The 19,238-nt window shown below is 34.0% G+C and overlaps 1 protein-coding gene across 1 annotated transcript in view; it reads right to left on the bottom strand.

The window, feature by feature from the left end:
* Nucleotides 1-19,238, bottom strand: part of LOC145319483 (uncharacterized) — a 231,080-nt gene that overhangs the window by 2,401 nt on the left and 209,441 nt on the right. The window contains exons 25-30 of the mRNA XM_080161628.1: nt 11,125-11,232; nt 5,149-6,533; nt 4,674-4,839; nt 3,851-4,122; nt 3,370-3,525; nt 1,508-1,589 (exon numbers count right to left, since the gene is read on the bottom strand). Coding sequence (XP_080017754.1) covers nt 1,508-1,589; nt 3,370-3,525; nt 3,851-4,122; nt 4,674-4,839; nt 5,149-6,533; nt 11,125-11,232 — 2,169 coding nt within the window. The remainder of the gene's footprint in view (nt 1-1,507; nt 1,590-3,369; nt 3,526-3,850; nt 4,123-4,673; nt 4,840-5,148; nt 6,534-11,124; nt 11,233-19,238) is intronic.

Below are 19,238 nucleotides of genomic sequence, written 5' to 3'. Positions count from 1 at the left end.
AAACCTTTGAATACAGAGCCCCAAGATGCTAGGAGCGCAGCAGCTAGTATTTTTACAAAGAGAGAGAGAGTGGACAATGGGCTGTGTATTACACTAGTCCCCAAAATTTATAACAACGTTTTATTAGACGTGGGCTTAAAAATTTTGAGGACTTTGATTGGGGATTTTTATTGGTTTGTTTTCTAAGTTGAGTGTCTAAACGTTTCAACCACTGTATGTAATCTACAGAAGGGATAATTTTCAGTGTTAACATTAAGAATGTATATCAATCTATCGGTCATTGTCCATCCTTTTAGATCCCTGATATTTATAGCTGGCTATTTATGCCAACTAAAGGAAAAAATAGTGCCCTTGAGTACTAAATGATATAGTCGGATTGATCCTACGTTGTTTATCCATCGGTCCATTTAAAAGATTGGAGAACTAGATTATCTAGAATATATTGGATTGACTCCTAACTTTTAATGACGTTGTATGTTTAAAAAAAAAGTTTACATAGAATATTCATTTTAGTTTTTATAGTTACTGCATTTTCTCTTGCATGTTTCTTTTTATAGGATATATCTAGCTAGCTACATCACTGTAATTTTACAAGATATCGAAATCTTATTACAAAATTTTATACAGTATTTTGGTATTCATAAAATCTATGAATAACATAAATAGTAAAAAAATTTGATAGTAATATATCGCATCGTAATATAGACATCTTTCCGCGAATCTTATAATATTAAAATAATACAATTATAAAAGTAAGAGAATTTGAGTGTGTCTGTCTGTACCAAAGGCTGACGCTAACCGCTGAACCAATATGGTTCTTCTTTACAGTGTAGCATCTCAGAGGTCCTGGTTAGGTTTATAACTATTCTGTGAAAGGGTACCACCACCATTCCCTTCTCTTCTATGTACAGTAAGAAAAAAATTAATTTATCTTGAAAGACTCTGTATATATCTTGAAAATAAATGTTGTCAATGTTCCATAATATACTGACGTAGTTATTAGGATATTTACTCTAACTCTTCTTTATACTTTAAAACTTGTATTTTACAAAAATACCAAAAAATATTTCTTAATTGATTAACTTTTTGGGTGTACATTTGATTGGAATCTTAAAAATTGGCCCTGCTACTAACATCTTTTTATAGAATGAAATTATGAAAATTTTTTTTTGAACCGAGGCATTCCCCCTTCTCTCTTTCTCGTAGCAGGAATAAGTAACATTTTTAACGTCTCTAGTTATATTTAACTCTAAGAAAGGAGGACTTTTAAAATTACATTAAAAAATTGTATTTACAAATGAACACTAAAAATGATAAATGTTTGGTTCTGACAAGTTATCAGAAATCAGCTCATTCACCTATTTTTACTATATTTTAACAAGTATACATATCTATCTATCTATCTATCTATCTATCTATCTATCTATCTATCTATCTATCTATCTATCTATCTATCTATCTATCTATCTATCTATATATCTATCTATCTATATATCTATCTATCTACCTGTTAGGTAAGCCTGAATATTGTAAAGATCTCCTCCTGTTTGGTGAAGAGTTGGTTTCATAAAGTTTCTTCTCAACAAACTAATCAGCAAATAATCATAAGTCAGCATTGGTTCATTTTTCCAGGGAGATTGGGGACATTGGGCTGTTTATTACACTATTACCTAAAGTTTTATAATAACGTATTGTTATTCATTTGTGCTACTACTTTGGGTACTTTTACTGGTGTTTTATTGGTTTGTTAATTAAGTTGAGTGTCCAAACGTTTCAACCAAAAATTTTATTCTACAGAAGGGGTAATTTTTTGTATCATCTTTATGGATAGACATCAATTTATCGCTTGTCTTATCCCTTTAGAACTATATGTTTTTTTTGTCATGGCACGGTTGCCGCAGCTGCAGGGCAAATATTTGGACAACCCTGAGTCAGAAATCCGCAGAATTAGCAATGGTTATTTATTTTTAGGCATTGTTCCGGTTAAAGGGGGTGAGGGCTGCTAATAATCTATTGTGAGAAATTCGCAGATTTACACAATTCACAATTTTGAAGAGAAAAAAAGATTAAGATTTTATATATTTTTTTGCTCACGTTTTAAAGTTTATGAAAGAAAGTTTGTACTTTTTATTTCAATAATTAGCAATTATATTTTAATGCTGTATAAGGATTTAGATGAAAAAGTACTTAAATACAGATTTTAGTTGTACATTTAAGTAAAATGTATTTTATGATATAGTTTTAGGATAGGAGCTACTCTTTTGCAAGGGTATTTATTCAATATGTCCGTTTTTCAGTAAGAGTATACTTGCAGAAATACTTTCTTGTTATATTAATTCAGGATATGCCATAATTCGAGATTTATTGACATTATTTTTTAGGTTAGGTTAATATCCAATCAACCATATAGTTTCACACAGGGATCTCAAGAGATAAGACATTGCCCGATAATTTGATGTACATTCCCACTGACGATACACAAAATTACACTTTCTGTAGATATACAATTAGTGGTTGAAACGTTTGGACATTCAACGTAATGAACCAAGAAAAAATTTAATAAAAGTCCCCAAAGTTGTTAAGCCAATGAACAAGAAAAGGCTATTATAAAACTTTTGGGACTGGTGTAATAAACAGCCCGATGTCTCCTCCCTCCTTTGGTTTAAAACTTTACATACACCACTAAATCTGAGTAGGAAGATGCCTGTCCGTTCGTTCGTCCTGTTGGATCTTCCTAGATGTTAAGCCGATTAGGTTTTGCTTTTAGAGGATTATACCTACTAGTTATATATAGATTAGCTTTACTTTGTAACTTAGATATGTTCGTTTTAACATAATTGAATTTTTGTTCTATTGAAAAAAATGAGAATTAAAAAAGAAAACTAAATTCATATCAATATAAATTGAATTTGAAAAGTAATATAATAAATTTTATTGACAAAAGAAATTATCTTATGAAAGATTGTAAATATAAATACTATTCAACTTTTGTAATATTAAATTTTGTTTCGTGTGAAATATTATTTTAATATATTTCTTGATGAAATAAATTTCTAAACTCATATTTTACAAAATATTTGATTACATCTTAATTAATAATTTGTCTATGTTAAGATGAGCTGTTTCTTATTCTTGTTTATTAGTGTTTTAACAACATTGCCGCCGCTTAGCAGCAACTTTTAGATATTTATTTAGTGATTTATCCTGGGAGGGTGGCGCTAGACTCTTCCAAAATAGTTATAAACCTTCCCAAGGCCTAAAAGAAACTATCCAGTAAAGGATAGGCTTTAGGCTTTAGTTGAAAATGATATCTTCTGCATATATATGAAATTTGAAAGTTTTTGCTGATTTAATATTGATTATTTTCCTGGCTAACTTTCTTATAAGAATCTAGCACATCAAGATCAGGACTCATAAGATCCACCTCAAGTGAAACATTTTCCAGGTTAGCATTCCGCTTTCTTGTGGCATACGAATCTATGGGGCTGGCAATGTCTATAAACAGGGTTGACTCGGAATCACCACCTAAAATTAAAAAAATGTGAATATATATGCATAATATTCAAAACAAAATATAAAACAAAGAAGACACATAATCATATTAAAGTAGTAAGGCTTTTTGTTTTTACGGTAAGACCTCACTATCCAACATAATAGGATGGATTAAGGCTATTTTTCTTCCCTTCTCATCCCCTTTGATTACAGACCCATTGATGATCCGCTAGTAAATGCATATAGTAGTTAGCTATTGCTAGTAAGCTAAAAGCGTTATACAATGTATATTATACATAATCTTAAAATATTTTATTTTTCAATTTAAAAATGTTTGAAAAATCCCCAAAATATTTACCTGTTCCATAGCTATCTATATCATCTCCATCCACATAATCTCCAATCAAGTCAATGATATCTTCAGAAGAATTAACAGTAGAGTACACTTCTAGTGAGTTAGAATCCGGGGAATCATAGGATGTAGGAGTCTCGTAGTCGTAATTTGGAGCATCGTAGTTAGGAGATTCAGCAGAGGAGGAAGGTGACTCATAGTCGTAATTAGGAGGGCCACTCACAGGATCTGATACTGGCTTCTGGAGGTAGGAATCTAGCACGTTGTTAGCTGATGGTCTAAAATAATATTAGGATCATAAAACATAGATTAGAAGAGGCAATTATTAGATAGGTATACCCAGGGATCTTATGGGATAAGACCATGAAGCAAAATAAACTCCCTCATTTATTTCGAATATAACTACCCTTTCGCTGATATGGTCATTGATTAAAAATAAAAAATATAAAAAAACAGATAAAACGTTTGAAGAAGAAACAAAGTTAAAACCTAAATCTTTACAAAAATGAGTTTTGATGCTAAAAAAGATAACATTTTTTACACATAAACATTCCAGTTTATATTAGTTATTTATTGCATCGTAATATAAACAGCTTTCCGCGGAAATAGAAATTTAAAATTATAGGATTACTACTAGTTTTGTCAGCTCCGAGATGCCGAAGAGATGGCCTAACAAAACTGGCTTCAATATTATGATTGTACATTTTTATGCGTATAAAACTAGAAATAATAAGACATGATAAATGGTTTTTCAGTATGTCTTAGAACCAGTTCTAATCCAGCGGATATTAATCGGTTTCGAAGCCATACTGGAATTAATTTATCTTACCTGTAAACAGGTACACTGTAGGTGTTCTGGCTAGCAGCTGCACCCTCATCATTGAAAGGATCCGCTAGTGGTTGCCCATAGGAATCATCTGCAGGAGCAATGTCGTTGGAGAGTCCGGCTGATGTGCTGATCAGGTCGTTGTAAGAGGAGGGGTCGTCGTTGTTTCCTAAATTTGAATTATAACCATATCTTTTAAAATTATCGTTTAAAATTTGTATCACAATTTTTTCCAGATGTATTTACACATAATTTAAAAACTACTTCTTGTTTAGTAGATAAAACTACTACAGACAGACAGACCAATTGAAATTTGTTATTGCGCAAAAGGATACCAGCAGAAATTGATAGTATATCGAACTTTTATGTTCTGATTGATTCAAAACTATGATTATCTTTTTATTTGACCTAAAAAATATATATTTTTATTTAAGACTCGACGTTTCAACTATTGTACAAAAAAGGTATTCTTAGTTACCTGCACTGATGGGGTTAGAAGCAGGTGTTCCATAATCATCCTGTTGTTCTGCAGAATTGGGACCCAGGTAAGAATCAGGTGATTCTGCTCCATTGCCAATGGGATCAGAGGAAGGAGTTCCATAGGTATCCTCCAGGGATGTGTCCACTGGACTAAGACCAGCATTATTGGTAGGATTAGCAGCTGGGATGCCATAGGAATCATCTTCTACAATTGGATCAACTGCTGCTTGTCGTCCAGGTGAACTGTATGCAGATTGACTGTTTGACCCACTACCAATACGACTTGAGCTAGGAGTACCATAAGAATCAAGATTCTCAGCTGATGATTCAATAGCATTGCTATTCAATGGGGTTCCTGCAGGTGAACCATATGATTCATCTGCTCCTAGTGAGGAAGGTTTGGAAGGCAAAGATGAGATGCTTATGGGGTTTGATGCTGGTGTACCATAAGAATCTTCTGATGGAGAGTTGCTTACAGGTGAGGCGGCGGGAGAGCCATAAGAGTCTTGATCACTGTTTGTTGGAGCACCTGAACTGATAGGATTACTGGCTGGTAAACCATATGAGTCTTGATTATCATTTGATGGGGAGCCTGAGCTGATAGGATTTCCAGCAGGGGAGCCATAAGAATCCTGACTACCACCAGATTGTGAACCAGATGAAATTGGATTTCCAGCAGGTGAACCATAAGAATCATCTGCAGGGCTGGTTGAGGGGAAGCTAGATGACCCAGAAGAGCTTAATGGTGACCCCACGGGCGATCCATAATCGTCATTTGTTCCAGAACTTGAAGCTGTACTTAAAGATGCTGATGAACTGACTGGATTGCTGATTGGTGATCCATAAGAGTCTTGGGTTCCTCCTGATGGCGAAGATATAGGTTGTCCAGCTGGTGAGCCATAAGAGTCTTGATTGGCAACACTTGGAGAGTTAGCTGATCCAGATGAACTGATTGGGTTACCTACTGGTGATCCATAAGAGTCTGATGATCCTGAGCCGATTGGATTTCCTACTGGTGAACCATAAGAGTCTTGAGAAGGGCTAGATGAGCCAGAGCTTATCGGTGACGCTGCTGGTGAGCCATATGAATCAGAAGAAGCCGTATTAGATGAAATTGGACTAGACACAGGAGATCCGTATGAGTCTCCACCGGCATCACTTGCAGAACTAATTGGGCTACCAGATGGGGCACCGTATGAATCAGTGGAGGCTGGGGAGCTGTATGCGTCTGACAGGCTAGAGCCTGAGCCACTTGGAGTATAGACAGGAGCAACCGCAGGTGAGCTTGACCCTGATCCGCTGCCTCCAGAACACTTTCTGCACCAGTAAACAGGTTTACAGGATGGTTCACATACTTCCTTGGGTACAGAACGGCAGGAAGGCCTGAAAAATAAAAAAGGAAACTTTAATATAATATTGAAATATGGTGCACAAATCAATTATTTAAAAAATTTAAAAATGTAAACTTTTCATGAACAAATGAGAAATGACTCATAAACTTAACTATTATACCAAGTAATTTAATATCTAAACTTTTATGAATTTGTGCAATAATGTAATGAATAAAAATTTCAAACGTAGATTTATTTTTAAAGGTTTTGTGTGTTAGTCTATAACAAATTATATATTTAACAAGATTTTAAAAAGAACTGTAAAGTATTTTAGCCTTTACCATTTTTAGACGTACTTTTCTGTGCCCTATCAAATTGCACTTTAGATTATTGAATACATGAATTTAAAATATCTAAACAAATTTTAATATTTAATTTGCACCAAGAAAAAGTAAAAATGAATATATATAAATTTTAGATGAATGTAAGTTTACTGTTTATAAATATAAAATAAACTTACATTAAGGATGAAAATACAATAGAAAACATGATAAGAAGTGTATTTTGTTTCAATGCTTAATATCTTACTAGCCACTACGTCGCAATAGCATCTTAGGGTTCTGCATTGGTAGGGGCTAGAAAATAAATACCACCACAAGATTAATAGAAATAGAAAACACAATCAGTTGAGTAGTTAAGATCTTAAGCGTCAATCAAAATATCCGTATTACTTTATAAGGATTATAATAGGATTAAAGCTAAGCTTTACTATACTTAAAGTCCATCTGTAAGTCCTTTCATCTAAACGTAAAATACACGAATATGGGTCTCCTTTACATCGTAAAATACACGAATATGGGTCTCCTTTACAGAAAAGCTATAAATAGGTCCTGGGAAGGTTTTTAACTGTTGTTTGATATATTGTATTGATGATTGCAATAACCCAAATAATAAAAAACCTCCCCCCCCAAAAAAAAAATATGTGAAAAGGGCGGGTTTTTTACCCCCTCTCACACCTAGAGGCCTCTAGTATAAATTATGTTAAGATTTATCCCTCTCTTTGAAAACACTATACAAATAAAAATGAAAATAGAAAAAGAATTCATACTTCTAGAATTACTTTTCATTCATGTTTTTTATTATTGAGATGCTCGTATTTGAGAGGGGACATTGGGCTGGTTTTTTTTTACACCAAACCCAAAAGTTTAATTGTTCGCTTAACAACCTTTGTGACTTTTATTGAATTTTTTGTTGATTTTTTAAGTTGAGTGTCTAACCGTTCCAACTATTAAATATAATCTAATGAAGGGGTAATTTTGTGTATCATTATTGTGGATGTATATCAATTTATTGGTCGTTGTCTTATAGATCTCTAATTTAGATTAATAACATAACGATGTCATTAAATACTAAAATACTAGTACCGCCTACGTTAAATTTTCGTATAACAATAGGAAATTATTCATTTTCTTTACAAAATCAATAATACATACATCGTATTGTATTATAAGAGAGCTTTCCGCGGAAATTTAAATGAAAAATTAAAAGCCTTAAACCAGTTTTGCTATCCTCGATGGGAAAATTGACTGTTTCGAAGCCATACTGGAAAAACTTCAAAAGATATATTGATTATTAAATTTTAAAAAGTCAAAGTAAATTTACTTATTAGATTAGGTTACTGACACAGTGGGACCAAAAAAGGATTAAAGTATAGCTCCGTAGGAGATTAGTCAATGGTAGTGGAATGGACGGTATCGTTATTTTAGCCCGCTACGAGTTTAACTTTATTAGAGAACATGAAAATCTAGTGTAACATCCAAGTAATGTTATATCCATTTTTCTAGTTTTGAATAAATTCTTCTGTCCTTATGTAGGAGGTGAAAATGTTCTTTTAAAGAAGACAGTTTGAAGAAATTTGAATGACAAGTAAACCCACTCACATATATCAGGATACCAGGGAAGGAGTGGACATTCGGCTGTTTATTACACTAGTCCCCAAAGTTTTATAAAAACGTTAACAACAACTTTGGGGACTTTATTGAATTTTGATTGGTTGGCTCAATAAGTTGAGTGTCCAAACATTTAAACAACTGTTTGTAACCTAAAGTAGGGTGAATTTCTTGTTTTATCTTTGGGCATTTCATCAATTTCTCGGCCATGGTCTTATCCCTGCATATGTACTCATCATCATATGCTTGCTTCCTAGTAATGTAGGGATGGGGCAATGAGCAATAAATTATCTTTACCCAATAATCTTGTAGAATAATAAATATCAAACAAAAGTAGTTAATTTGGTGTTTTTCAGTATGTCTGTATGATGAAAATGAAGATGAGTTAAGTCCCTCAACAGATTATTACGTCATACGATAGAATAGCCAATGAGAGGCCAGTATACACTGTGATTGACCAATGGTCAAATTTATGCTGGCCTCTCATTGGTTATTTTATCGTATGACGTCATAATCTGTTGAGGGACCTTTAATAATCTTCCTTGATAATGCATATACCTATATTTTTATTGGTCAAGGGAAGGGTTTAGGCTATTTTAAGGGGTTCAAAATTATTCCTACTGCTGCCATGTCTGGCGTATGACAACCATATGCATAACTTATTTTTATGCACAGTTACGAATGTTTGACAAAAAATGTGCAATCAAAGAGTTAGTTCTTCTATTTTTATTAAGAATTAATCAAAAAATATATTAGCAAACACTGAGAAAATTTTTGTATGTAATTATTTAAATATCTTGGGGAAAATCGAGGTGTATTTGTCTATTATCCCTGAATATAATGTAAAACTGATTTCTCAACAAGTGGATTTAGTTTTTGGCTCAAATTATAAATTTTCAAGGGTGCATGTGGGTGCAGGAGAGAGAGAGAGAGGGGGGGGGGAGTTAGGGGACTGTGGGAGGTATTTGCATTTAGTACATACCAAATTTGGCTCTTTTAGAAAATATTGAAAAAAATTACAATAGCAACTCTATAACTTTTTTTGTCAATATGTCTGTTCGTTTTACAATGAAATTCATATCAACAAAAACTTAAAACAATTAAATTAACTTTAGTTATATTCTTAAGTTATATTAACAGAAGGGCCAATGATAATATAGTACTTTAAGTTGGACATAAAAGTAACGAAGCCATAATGGGAATTTATCTATTTCATTTCTATTTTTGTCGTTTTTCTCCTTACCTTATTATCTCTTCTTTTGACGTTCACCAAGATTTATTTTTACAATATTTTTATGTCTTTAAGAAAACTTTAAAACCATAAAAATGTTTTTTTTTCTGCAAATGTACTAAATTTAGTTATATCTTAATTAGGAAGACGTCAAAGAATACAAGAATTATAGGTACTCAGAATTTGTTATGTTTGAATACAGAAAATGTATCAATTTTTGAGCCAATACAAAAACAGTACCCCTCTCAAATTTGTATTATTTCTACTTCAAAGCCTTTGAAGTAACCATTTATGTTCAATTTTGCAAGTACATCTGCTTTTAAAGAGACACAATACAAAAACTTTTTTAATGGTCAGATCATTGTAACCCAACATGATCTAATCCGATGGTTCTCTCATTAATATTAATAACCTAATTTTAGAATAAAATATTTTAATTAGAAACTCAATGTAAAGAATTGAATTAAATACGTTTAAAAGTAAAATTTTTATTCTTAAGAATTTTTGAATTGACACTATCATTCATTTTGTTTTCTCTGAAGCTTAATATCTCTAACTCCGTCTGTAGTTATAACTCTCCCGTTATTCTTTGCACTATAAAAAGTATGATAACATCCATAAAAGCGAATCTCTAAAACCGTATGATAAACGAACATTAACTCTTGTAGAATGTCAGAACTGAATATTAAAAAAAATATATATATACATATATTTTTTTGACGAATTCATACGTAAATTTGTTGCAAAACTTCTTAAAAACTAAATTCTGTTTTAGGGCTTGATTATAGAGATGCTTAGCTTATGATATTGTACCTTATTGTAAAAGGAATCATAACTCCAAAAATCAGATCAATCGGAATATTATATCACATAAAAAAATGTTGTTAAAAGAGTTAAAAATCATCATGTTTAAAATGGACGTATGGACATTTTTGTAACGATTATATAGTTGCTTCGCCATATAAGTAGTACCTAACTACTACAGGAATCATCATGAAATCGAAATGACAATTCAAACATGCTTAAATTAACAAAAAAAGCTATCCGTTACGTACGGACGTACGGACCTACCCTAATTATAGAAAAGCGTTGATTTTAAAAAGGAGTGGGAGTAATAAACCCTTTCACTTTCAACCTTTACATCAAAAAATAGTTTAATAAGAAGTTTATTTATATTTATTATAAATTCTTATTCTAATATTAAAGAATAAAAGTAGTTTTTTTCTTTACCATTTGAATAACCAATTAAGTCATATAATTAAATCAAAAAGTATTTGAATATCTTAGAAACTGAAAAACTTATATTTAATAATAAAGCAACATTTTTCCTTATTAATTAATTGGTTATTAATTTGAACCATCCAATCAAGATTTTATATAAAAAGATAAGAGAGCGTGTTTCCAAAACTTTGGGTACCAGTATGATTTGTCAATTATATAGTAGCTAATGAATATGAACTTACTGATTATTTCTGGAACATTCTTGTCTTGGTATAGTTCTACATTGCTGAGTCTCCTGTTGTCTGGGAACCTTTCTGCAGTTCTGGTATCCGCTAGCAGCCGCCGCAGCTCTACAAATTTAAGAAAATATGAACTTAAAAAATAATTTATGACTAATCCATAAATCGCAGAACCGATGGGAACTTCTCCCCTCCCCCCCAGTTTAGTTTTAAAAAGTGTACTTCTTTCAGATGCCCTAGGAGTTAGAGCAAGATGGGACAATGGGCTGTTTAATACTCTAGTTCCCAAAGTTTTATAATAATGTTTTCTTGTTAGTTAGCTCAAAAACTTTGGGACCTTTAATAAATTTTGATTGATTGGCTCTTTAAGTTGAGTTAATTTTAATCTATAGAAGGGGCAATTTTGTGTCTCATTATTGGGGATGTACATCAATTTATCCTACCCCTTTAGATCCGAGGCTAGAAGTGCAGCCATCAGTATACTATATGTAAGTTGCAGAATAGCAATGCCTCGACATCCCACGCTTGTACTCTCCTAACTCTACAAGATTTAGGGCTTCTGATGAACAAAAACAAAACAGTAATATCCATCAGTGATAGCAAAATAAAGGATGGTAAAATAATGGTTATCCTTTCTGCTAAAATATAAATATAAATAAGTGTACATCCCAATGATGCTACACAAATTTACCCCATCTGTAGATTACAATTAGTTGTTGAAACATTTATACACTCAACTTGATGAACTAACCAATCAAAACTCAATGAAAGTCCCCAAAGTTCTTGAGGAAATTAATTAGGAAACGTTATCATAAAACTTTGGGGACTAGTGTAATAAACCTCTCAATGTCACCTCTCTTCCTGAGCTATATAAGTTTTTTTTATATGTTCAATAAGTTCTCAGTACTACTCACTGGACCAATTAGCATATGATTTTTAGTAAGCTATGGACGGGGCCACTAGTATTTTTAAAAATAGAACTAAATACAATAAGACAATTTTTGAATAAATTTAAGAAATGTTGATATTTTTGTTTCATATTTTTCATATTTTTTTCATGAAACTTTTGCACAATCTTTTTTCTTTCATATGATGAATAATGAAGCCCCTAAACTACATTACCAGTTAACCGACCAACCAAAACTAAGATTTTCGAGTAGTTTTGCAAGAAATGTGAACAATTTTTCCACCAATGCAATGCAGTGGTATCTTGGTTCCAGGGATAGTGCAATGAATAAAAAATAAATATTTCCCCAATCCTTACGAGGAAAGTTTTCTCTTGAGTATATTGCAATTATTTAAAAAGAAAGGTGACTAAATTAATTTCATTGTTCGTTCCCTCCTGAACAATGCGAAGTGAAGGTCACTAAAATATTTTTTTTCGTGGAGTTTTCACATTTCAGTCAATTTTACATATTTTCCCTAATAGCAAATCAGACCTAACCCAATAAACTTTTGAATCATTTGGTCAAGCCGGTTATATATATTAATAAACTGCCTTTTTATCTATAAAAATACTTGAATAGAGCAATTGATTTATATTTTATAAAATGAATATTGCTATTTTTTATGTTAAGCAGTTTTGGAAAAAATTCGACAAATAAATTTTGTCAACTCACAAGTGTAAGCATGCTTAAATGTTGTTGTCTTTACAATATTACCAAAATAGACATTCTAAAATAAATAATTTTATTCATTTTAGTCGGCTTAAATCATTTGATTATGTGTATTTTTTTTAGAGAATTACATTTGCTTACTAATTAATTAATTACACATAAAATCTACATGATTCAGATAAACCAAATTAGTTTTCATTCTTTCTTTACTCAATAATTTAATATCAATTGGGGAGTTTACAATTACATTTTAGAACAACATTTTGGCAGATCTGAATGGACACCCATTCTTTTCTGTGTGTACTTATTTCTTAATTCTAGGGATGACATGTCTGGGGGGAAAATATCAACCAGTCATTTTTGGTGTTCAACGAATACACGAAAAAAGGAAACTGATAACAGTGTCTAATATTAATGACGTCATACTGGTCTACCATTGGTCAATTTAAATGTAACTGCTTATCATTGGTCATTTGTATTGTATGACGTTATTTTTAGGCCCCATCATCAGTCTTGAAAAAAGAGTTGGCTGGTTTTTTTCACAAATAAACTTGTTGTACAAACAAGTGTGTTTAGTTTAGATTAGGTTAAGTAAAGGATAGAAAAGCCTGACCGGGTTAGTAACCTGTTGGGATAGGACCACGAAGGATAAGAACCAACCCACAGGACCTAAAGATGAATTTAAAAATAAGCTGAGGAATGGGAGGGGGCAGTTAAAGGGACAAGAAAAAGGTTTAAGTAAAATAACCAAGAAATAAGAAGATATAATTCTATTGTAAACCATTAATTCGGAGATATAACAATGGAAAGCAAAATATCCAGTGTGTAGCCCCCCATCCCTTCTCTTCATTTATAATAATATCTTTATATAGTTTGTACGATCCAAATAAACTATTTTCTATTTTGCTATAAAAAAAAAATGCAATATTTCAAGAGCATCCCCATATTGTAAAGGCTTCTTTAACAAAGCCTAAATTTTTCCATGTGACATAGCCCATACTTTAGGTAGGCCCACAACACCATATTATTACAACCGCAGAAACTCTGCAATTTAGGTCTTTCTGATTGTCCCATTGTCTGGCAGAGATTTCCACTTATCTAGCTAGCGGAATGCTGAGAAAGGTGGGATAAAATCATGATCAATCTTAAGGGATAAGACAATGACCGATAAATTGATGTACATTGATACACAAAATTACCCATTTTGTAGATTAATATTAGTGGTTGAAACGTTTAAACATTCAACCTAATTCAACGAAATTCACTGAAGTCCCCAAAGTTGTTAAGCCAACGTTATTATAAAACTTTGGGGACTAGTGTAATAAACAGCCAATTGTTCCTTCTCTGATAAAAGCACATCTCAATCGATTTTTCTATTAGTTTTAGTTAGAAAAAAAACGAATAGGTTTATTACTGGAGAGGGAGGGGATATTGGACTATACATTATACTGGTACTCAAAGTTTTATAAACACGTCTTCTCATTAGATGGTTAAACATTTTCCTATGTTTATTAAGTCTGTATTGGCTTGTTCAAACTAGCAATGCTTAAACTTTTTAACCAATAATCTTAATGTACAGAATATCATTTCAATGTCTTATCTCTTAAAGTCCAAGGAAGAACATTCCTTTTCTAAACTTTGGGTTACCTATGGGCATACCTTTCTTGTTAGATAAAATTCTCATGAAATATGATGATATCAAGATGATGTTTTTATCATAAGCATAAAAGAAATTTTAGGACATAAATGACATAGCAATTAGATAGAAAAGATAGCTAGCTAGAATACCTAAGATTGCTAAGATTGCCAACTTTTTATGAAAAGAAAGGACATACAGGGTAGAAATACAAGGACGCTTGGACAAAGCGCAGCAAGAATAAAAATCACAATCTTTATCTATAATACAAATGTCTGTCTGTCCGTATGTCCCTTGAGATCTTGGTAACCACTGAACCGATCGGATTCTACTCTTCATGGAATATACCTCAAATAAAATCAAACCAAACCTTCCAAAAAACAAAAAAAACACAATTTTATTTTTTACGAATTTGTGCAAATTTTTACGAATTTGTGCAAATTTTTAAGAATTTGTGCAAATTTTTACGATCTGATACGAATTTTACAAATTTTGCGAAAGGGCAAAGCCGCTAACCAATATATAAAAGAGGCACGGTGTCTAACTCTACCAAAAGTGTTTGTGGTTTCCCTAAAAATGCCTTGAGAGTAAAGTAACCACCCCATGTCTTATATTAATATTGACTGAAATAAATATTTTGATTTAATTATAATGAAATAAATTAAAGATAAAGGTAAGGTAAATTTTATAATTAGAGTTTTAACTATAATAGGATAATGACCTATGAATTGATGTAAATCCCCAATTACAATGCACAAAATTACCCGGAAATATCCTCTTAAATTTTTTTTCAATTTTGAAAATTTGAGTACTCCCTCCCCCCCGACAGAACTCTATGAACTCTGGCCGCAGCGCTCGGCTCCCTAGCCTGCCTAGCCGCAGCGCTCGGCTCCCTAGCCTGCCTAGCCGCAGCGCTCGGCCACCTTGCCTGCCTATCCGCAGAGCTCGGCCTAATTGCCTGCCTAGCCTCAGCGCTCGGCTCCCTAGCCTATAACCTAACCCAACCTAAAATAATTGTTTGTTGTCGGGGGGGGGGGGGGGAGATTACTCAAATTTTCAAAACTGAAAAAAAAGAGGAGAACGCCAATTACCCTTTCTGTAGATTATAATTAGTGATTGAAACATTTGAACACTCAATGAACAAACAATACAATAAAAGTTTTCAAAGTTGTTAAGCCAACGAATACGTAAATATTATTATAAAATTTTGGGGCCTTGTGTTGTAACGGAACAATGTCCCCTCTCTTCCAAATTTTAACTAAGGTTAGGTTTGGTAAGGTTTTATTTAGTAAACACACCCCTCCTTAACCAAACTTTAGATTAAAAAAATTTCCCAAACATTCGGACAATTGGGCGTTCAAATAGGACCTAGTGGTAGTTAGAATCAGTTGAGAACAAAATCCCAGCCGTTCCTTCTTGCCAGATATCGCCATTTTAAGATTTTTAGTAAAATTGCACTAAATATCCAAATACAAACTTAAATCTTCTTTAAATTTTTTAGTATAATTTTAGTAAGACAGCTCAATAACAGAGAATCTTTGCTCCTGTGGCTAAACTTACTGCCTGGAGTCCCTAACAGAGAGTGCCTTTATGTGTTAACACAAGTAGGGATTCGAACCCATTCCCAAAACTAACCAAAGTGGAATAGCTGTGTATTACAGCATTAGGTCAGTATTTTCACCACTGTCAGGTGGAAGGCAAGGTCTATCCTAACCAGAAACCCGATCATTCACCCACAGGCCCCAGTGGAGCACCTTGGAGGTCTGCACCACATGTTTAGTGGGGTGTTCACCTGCACCCATGAATTGGGTAGGTTGAGACCTAATGGTGCCCACAGGCTCCCATTAACCCTGCCATTTGGGGAAAGCTTAGAATAATGTCACACACCTGGCCCCTAAAATGGGCTGTGAGTTACTCCCCTGCCAATCATAGATCAGCACAGCCGCCATGGAAGGATAGCTGCAGTTGGCGGGCCGCATACCTTCACTCAAGATGCAAGTTAGCCCTATTCTGATTTTGATCCTCCAGGAGATCATGGTAGTGTGCATCTTGAACTATGCCCAGAGCCTGGGAGGGTTCTTTCTGAGGGAGTTGGGGACACCATTACTGTTTGACAAACCCGAGCTGATGGTATGGATCAATAGGGAGAGTAGCCATGGTCGCCCCCACTCACATTAAGCAAGTGGTCACAGCCCTGCCAAGCCTGGGGAAGGCCCAGAGCCCCTCCTACAAACAGTTGCTAAAGACAAGAAGCCCTCTAGCTGTAAAATCAACTGTCTGGCAGCTTTCACGGGTCAACAGCCCTTGTCCCCATCGACTTTCATGAGGTCAAGTAGCACCTGTTCAGAGCTGACTGATGACCAGGATATGGGTAGCGTGAAGTTCTTGGCCATTCCCATCAAGATAGGGGCCTGGGCCCCTCAAAAGGTAAAACTGAACAGGGGTTATTCTTAGTTGTACACCCCCATGGTGTTCAATGTGCCTCCAGGAGGTGCGACTGCATTAAACGGCCCCCCAGGAGAGAGATGGTGGTCAAGACCAGGCCTAACTTTTCAGTGCAGGGGGCCCCAGGTAAAACTTTAACAAGGAGCTGAACCTGCTGATCACCAACAACAGCTAGAAGGTATCCAAAGGGGCATGCATTGCCTGATCCCAATAATGTAATATACAGCTATTCCACCATGGATAGTTTCAAACAGTAACTGTGTCCCCAACTCATGCATTGCTTAATGTGAATGGGGGTGACCATGGCTACTCTCCCTATTGATCCATACCATCAGCTCGGGTTTGTCAAACAGTAATGGTGTCCCCAACTCCCTCAGATAAACCCTCCCAGGCTCAGGGCATAGTTCAAGATGCACACTACCATGATCTCCTGGAGGATCAAGATCAGGGTAGTGCTAACTTGCATCTTGAGCAAAGGTATGCAGCCTACCACCTGCAGCTATTCTTCCATGGCGGCTGTGCTGATCTGTGATTGGCAGGGAAGCATCTCATGGACAGGGCACAAGCCAGGTGTGTGACATCACTCTGAGCTTGGCCCAAATGGCAGGGTTCATGGGAGTCTGAGGGCACCATTGGGTCTCACCCTGCCCAATCTTTAGGTGCAGGTGAACAACACCCCAGAAAACAAGTAGACCTCCAAGGTGCTTCACTGGGGCCTGTGGGTGAATGATTGGGTTTCCGGTTAGGATTGGCCTTGCCTTCGATCTGTTAGTGGTGAAAATACTAACCTAATGCTGTAATACACAGCTATTCCACATTAGTTAGTTTTGGGAATGGGTTCGAATCCCTACTTGTGTTAACACATAAAGGCACTCTCTGTTAGGGACACCAGGCAGTCAGTTTGGCCACAGGAGCAAATATACTCTGTTTTGGGACTGTCTCACTAAAATTATACTAAAAAATTTAAAGAAGATTTAAGTTTGTATTTGGATATTTAGTGCAATTTTACTAAAAATCTTAAAATGGCGATATCTGGCAAGAAGGAACGGCTGGGATTTTGTTCTCAACTGATTCTTACTACCACTAGGTCCTATTTGAATGCCCGATTGTCCGAATGTTTGGGAAATTTTTTTTATCTAAAGTTCGGTTAAGGAGGGGTGTGAAAGGGATAAGACAATGGCCGATAAATTGATATACATCCCCATTAATGTTGCACAAAATCCCTCCTCTGTAAATTACAACTATTGGTGCAAACGTTTGGGCACTCAATTTAATGAATCAACCGATAAAAATTATTTAAAAGTCCTCAAAGTTGTTAAGCCAACGAATAAGAAAACGTAATAAAAACTTAGGGGACTACTGCAACAAATAGCAAATTGTTCGAATACCTGTTTATAATGTGTAAAGCTAGCTAAACCTTAATCTTTATGTAATGGAACTTTGAGTTTAAGTATCAGAATTGGGCTATACATTTTACAGATTTCCTAGGTTTTATAGACATGTTCTCTCATTCGTTTGATTCAAAATCTTAAAAACTTCGATTGGCTGGTTCAAACTAGCACCTTACTAATTTTTTAACTAATGACTTTAAATTTTTAATCCATAGAATGATTTTGTTTATCATCATGAGGGATGCACAGAAATCTATGGTCCATTATCTTATCCCTTGAGATCCCTGTTTACTAAGGAAGGTAAAATAGTCGGTGTGCTATTAACGCCACTAAAATATCTTAACTGCAAAGTATTTTATATTTAAAAAAAGATACATTAACAAAGAAAGAAATGAGTTATTTCTAAGTGTGATCAAAGGTAATTCTTAAAAAACTGTTTGTGCTTTGTTTATACTAGATAAAAATTATAGCTTTTGATAATTATAAAAACAAGACTTTATGCGGCAGTGATGTATCACCAGAATAGGCAATAGTAATTATATTTAATTATTAGTCAAGCTTTAATCTATAAAATTGAGCGGAGGGGGGGGGGGGGAGGGAGATCTACAAAAATCATAACAATATAAGATTTTAGTGCTTTGCAAAAACAGTTTCAATTTAGGTTTCAATATGTATGCAATATTACCAGTAACTGTTCGTGGCAAAAGGATTGCTCTTATTGTTCTCTATGAATTTAAATAGTACATATTTCCAATGTACTTTATAACTTGCAAACAAAGGTCGTGAAATCAAAGTTTGTCTTTGAATTTCCTCCATCAAAATGCCGATGCATTAGATTTCAATGACCTCATATCATAAAAAGTCCATATTTTTATTATTTTTTTTATTTGTAGCTTAACTGAAAACATGAGTATAACTTATCTATAATTGTTTGTATTGTCTGTTTAGGTTTTTTAGTAGCGAAGCTACTCTATAATTCACTTTGTCCGTCCGTCCGTCAGTCAGTCCGTCCGTCCGTCCGTAACGCTA

This window comes from Acartia tonsa, chromosome 5 (genome assembly GCF_053477335.1).
Source record: "Acartia tonsa isolate MP-2025a chromosome 5, ASM5347733v1, whole genome shotgun sequence".
In the NCBI taxonomy this organism is placed as follows: domain Eukaryota; kingdom Metazoa; phylum Arthropoda; class Copepoda; order Calanoida; family Acartiidae; genus Acartia; species Acartia tonsa.
Note: the sequence above shows the minus strand (reverse complement) of the source record. Positions and strands in the feature narration are given on the sequence as shown.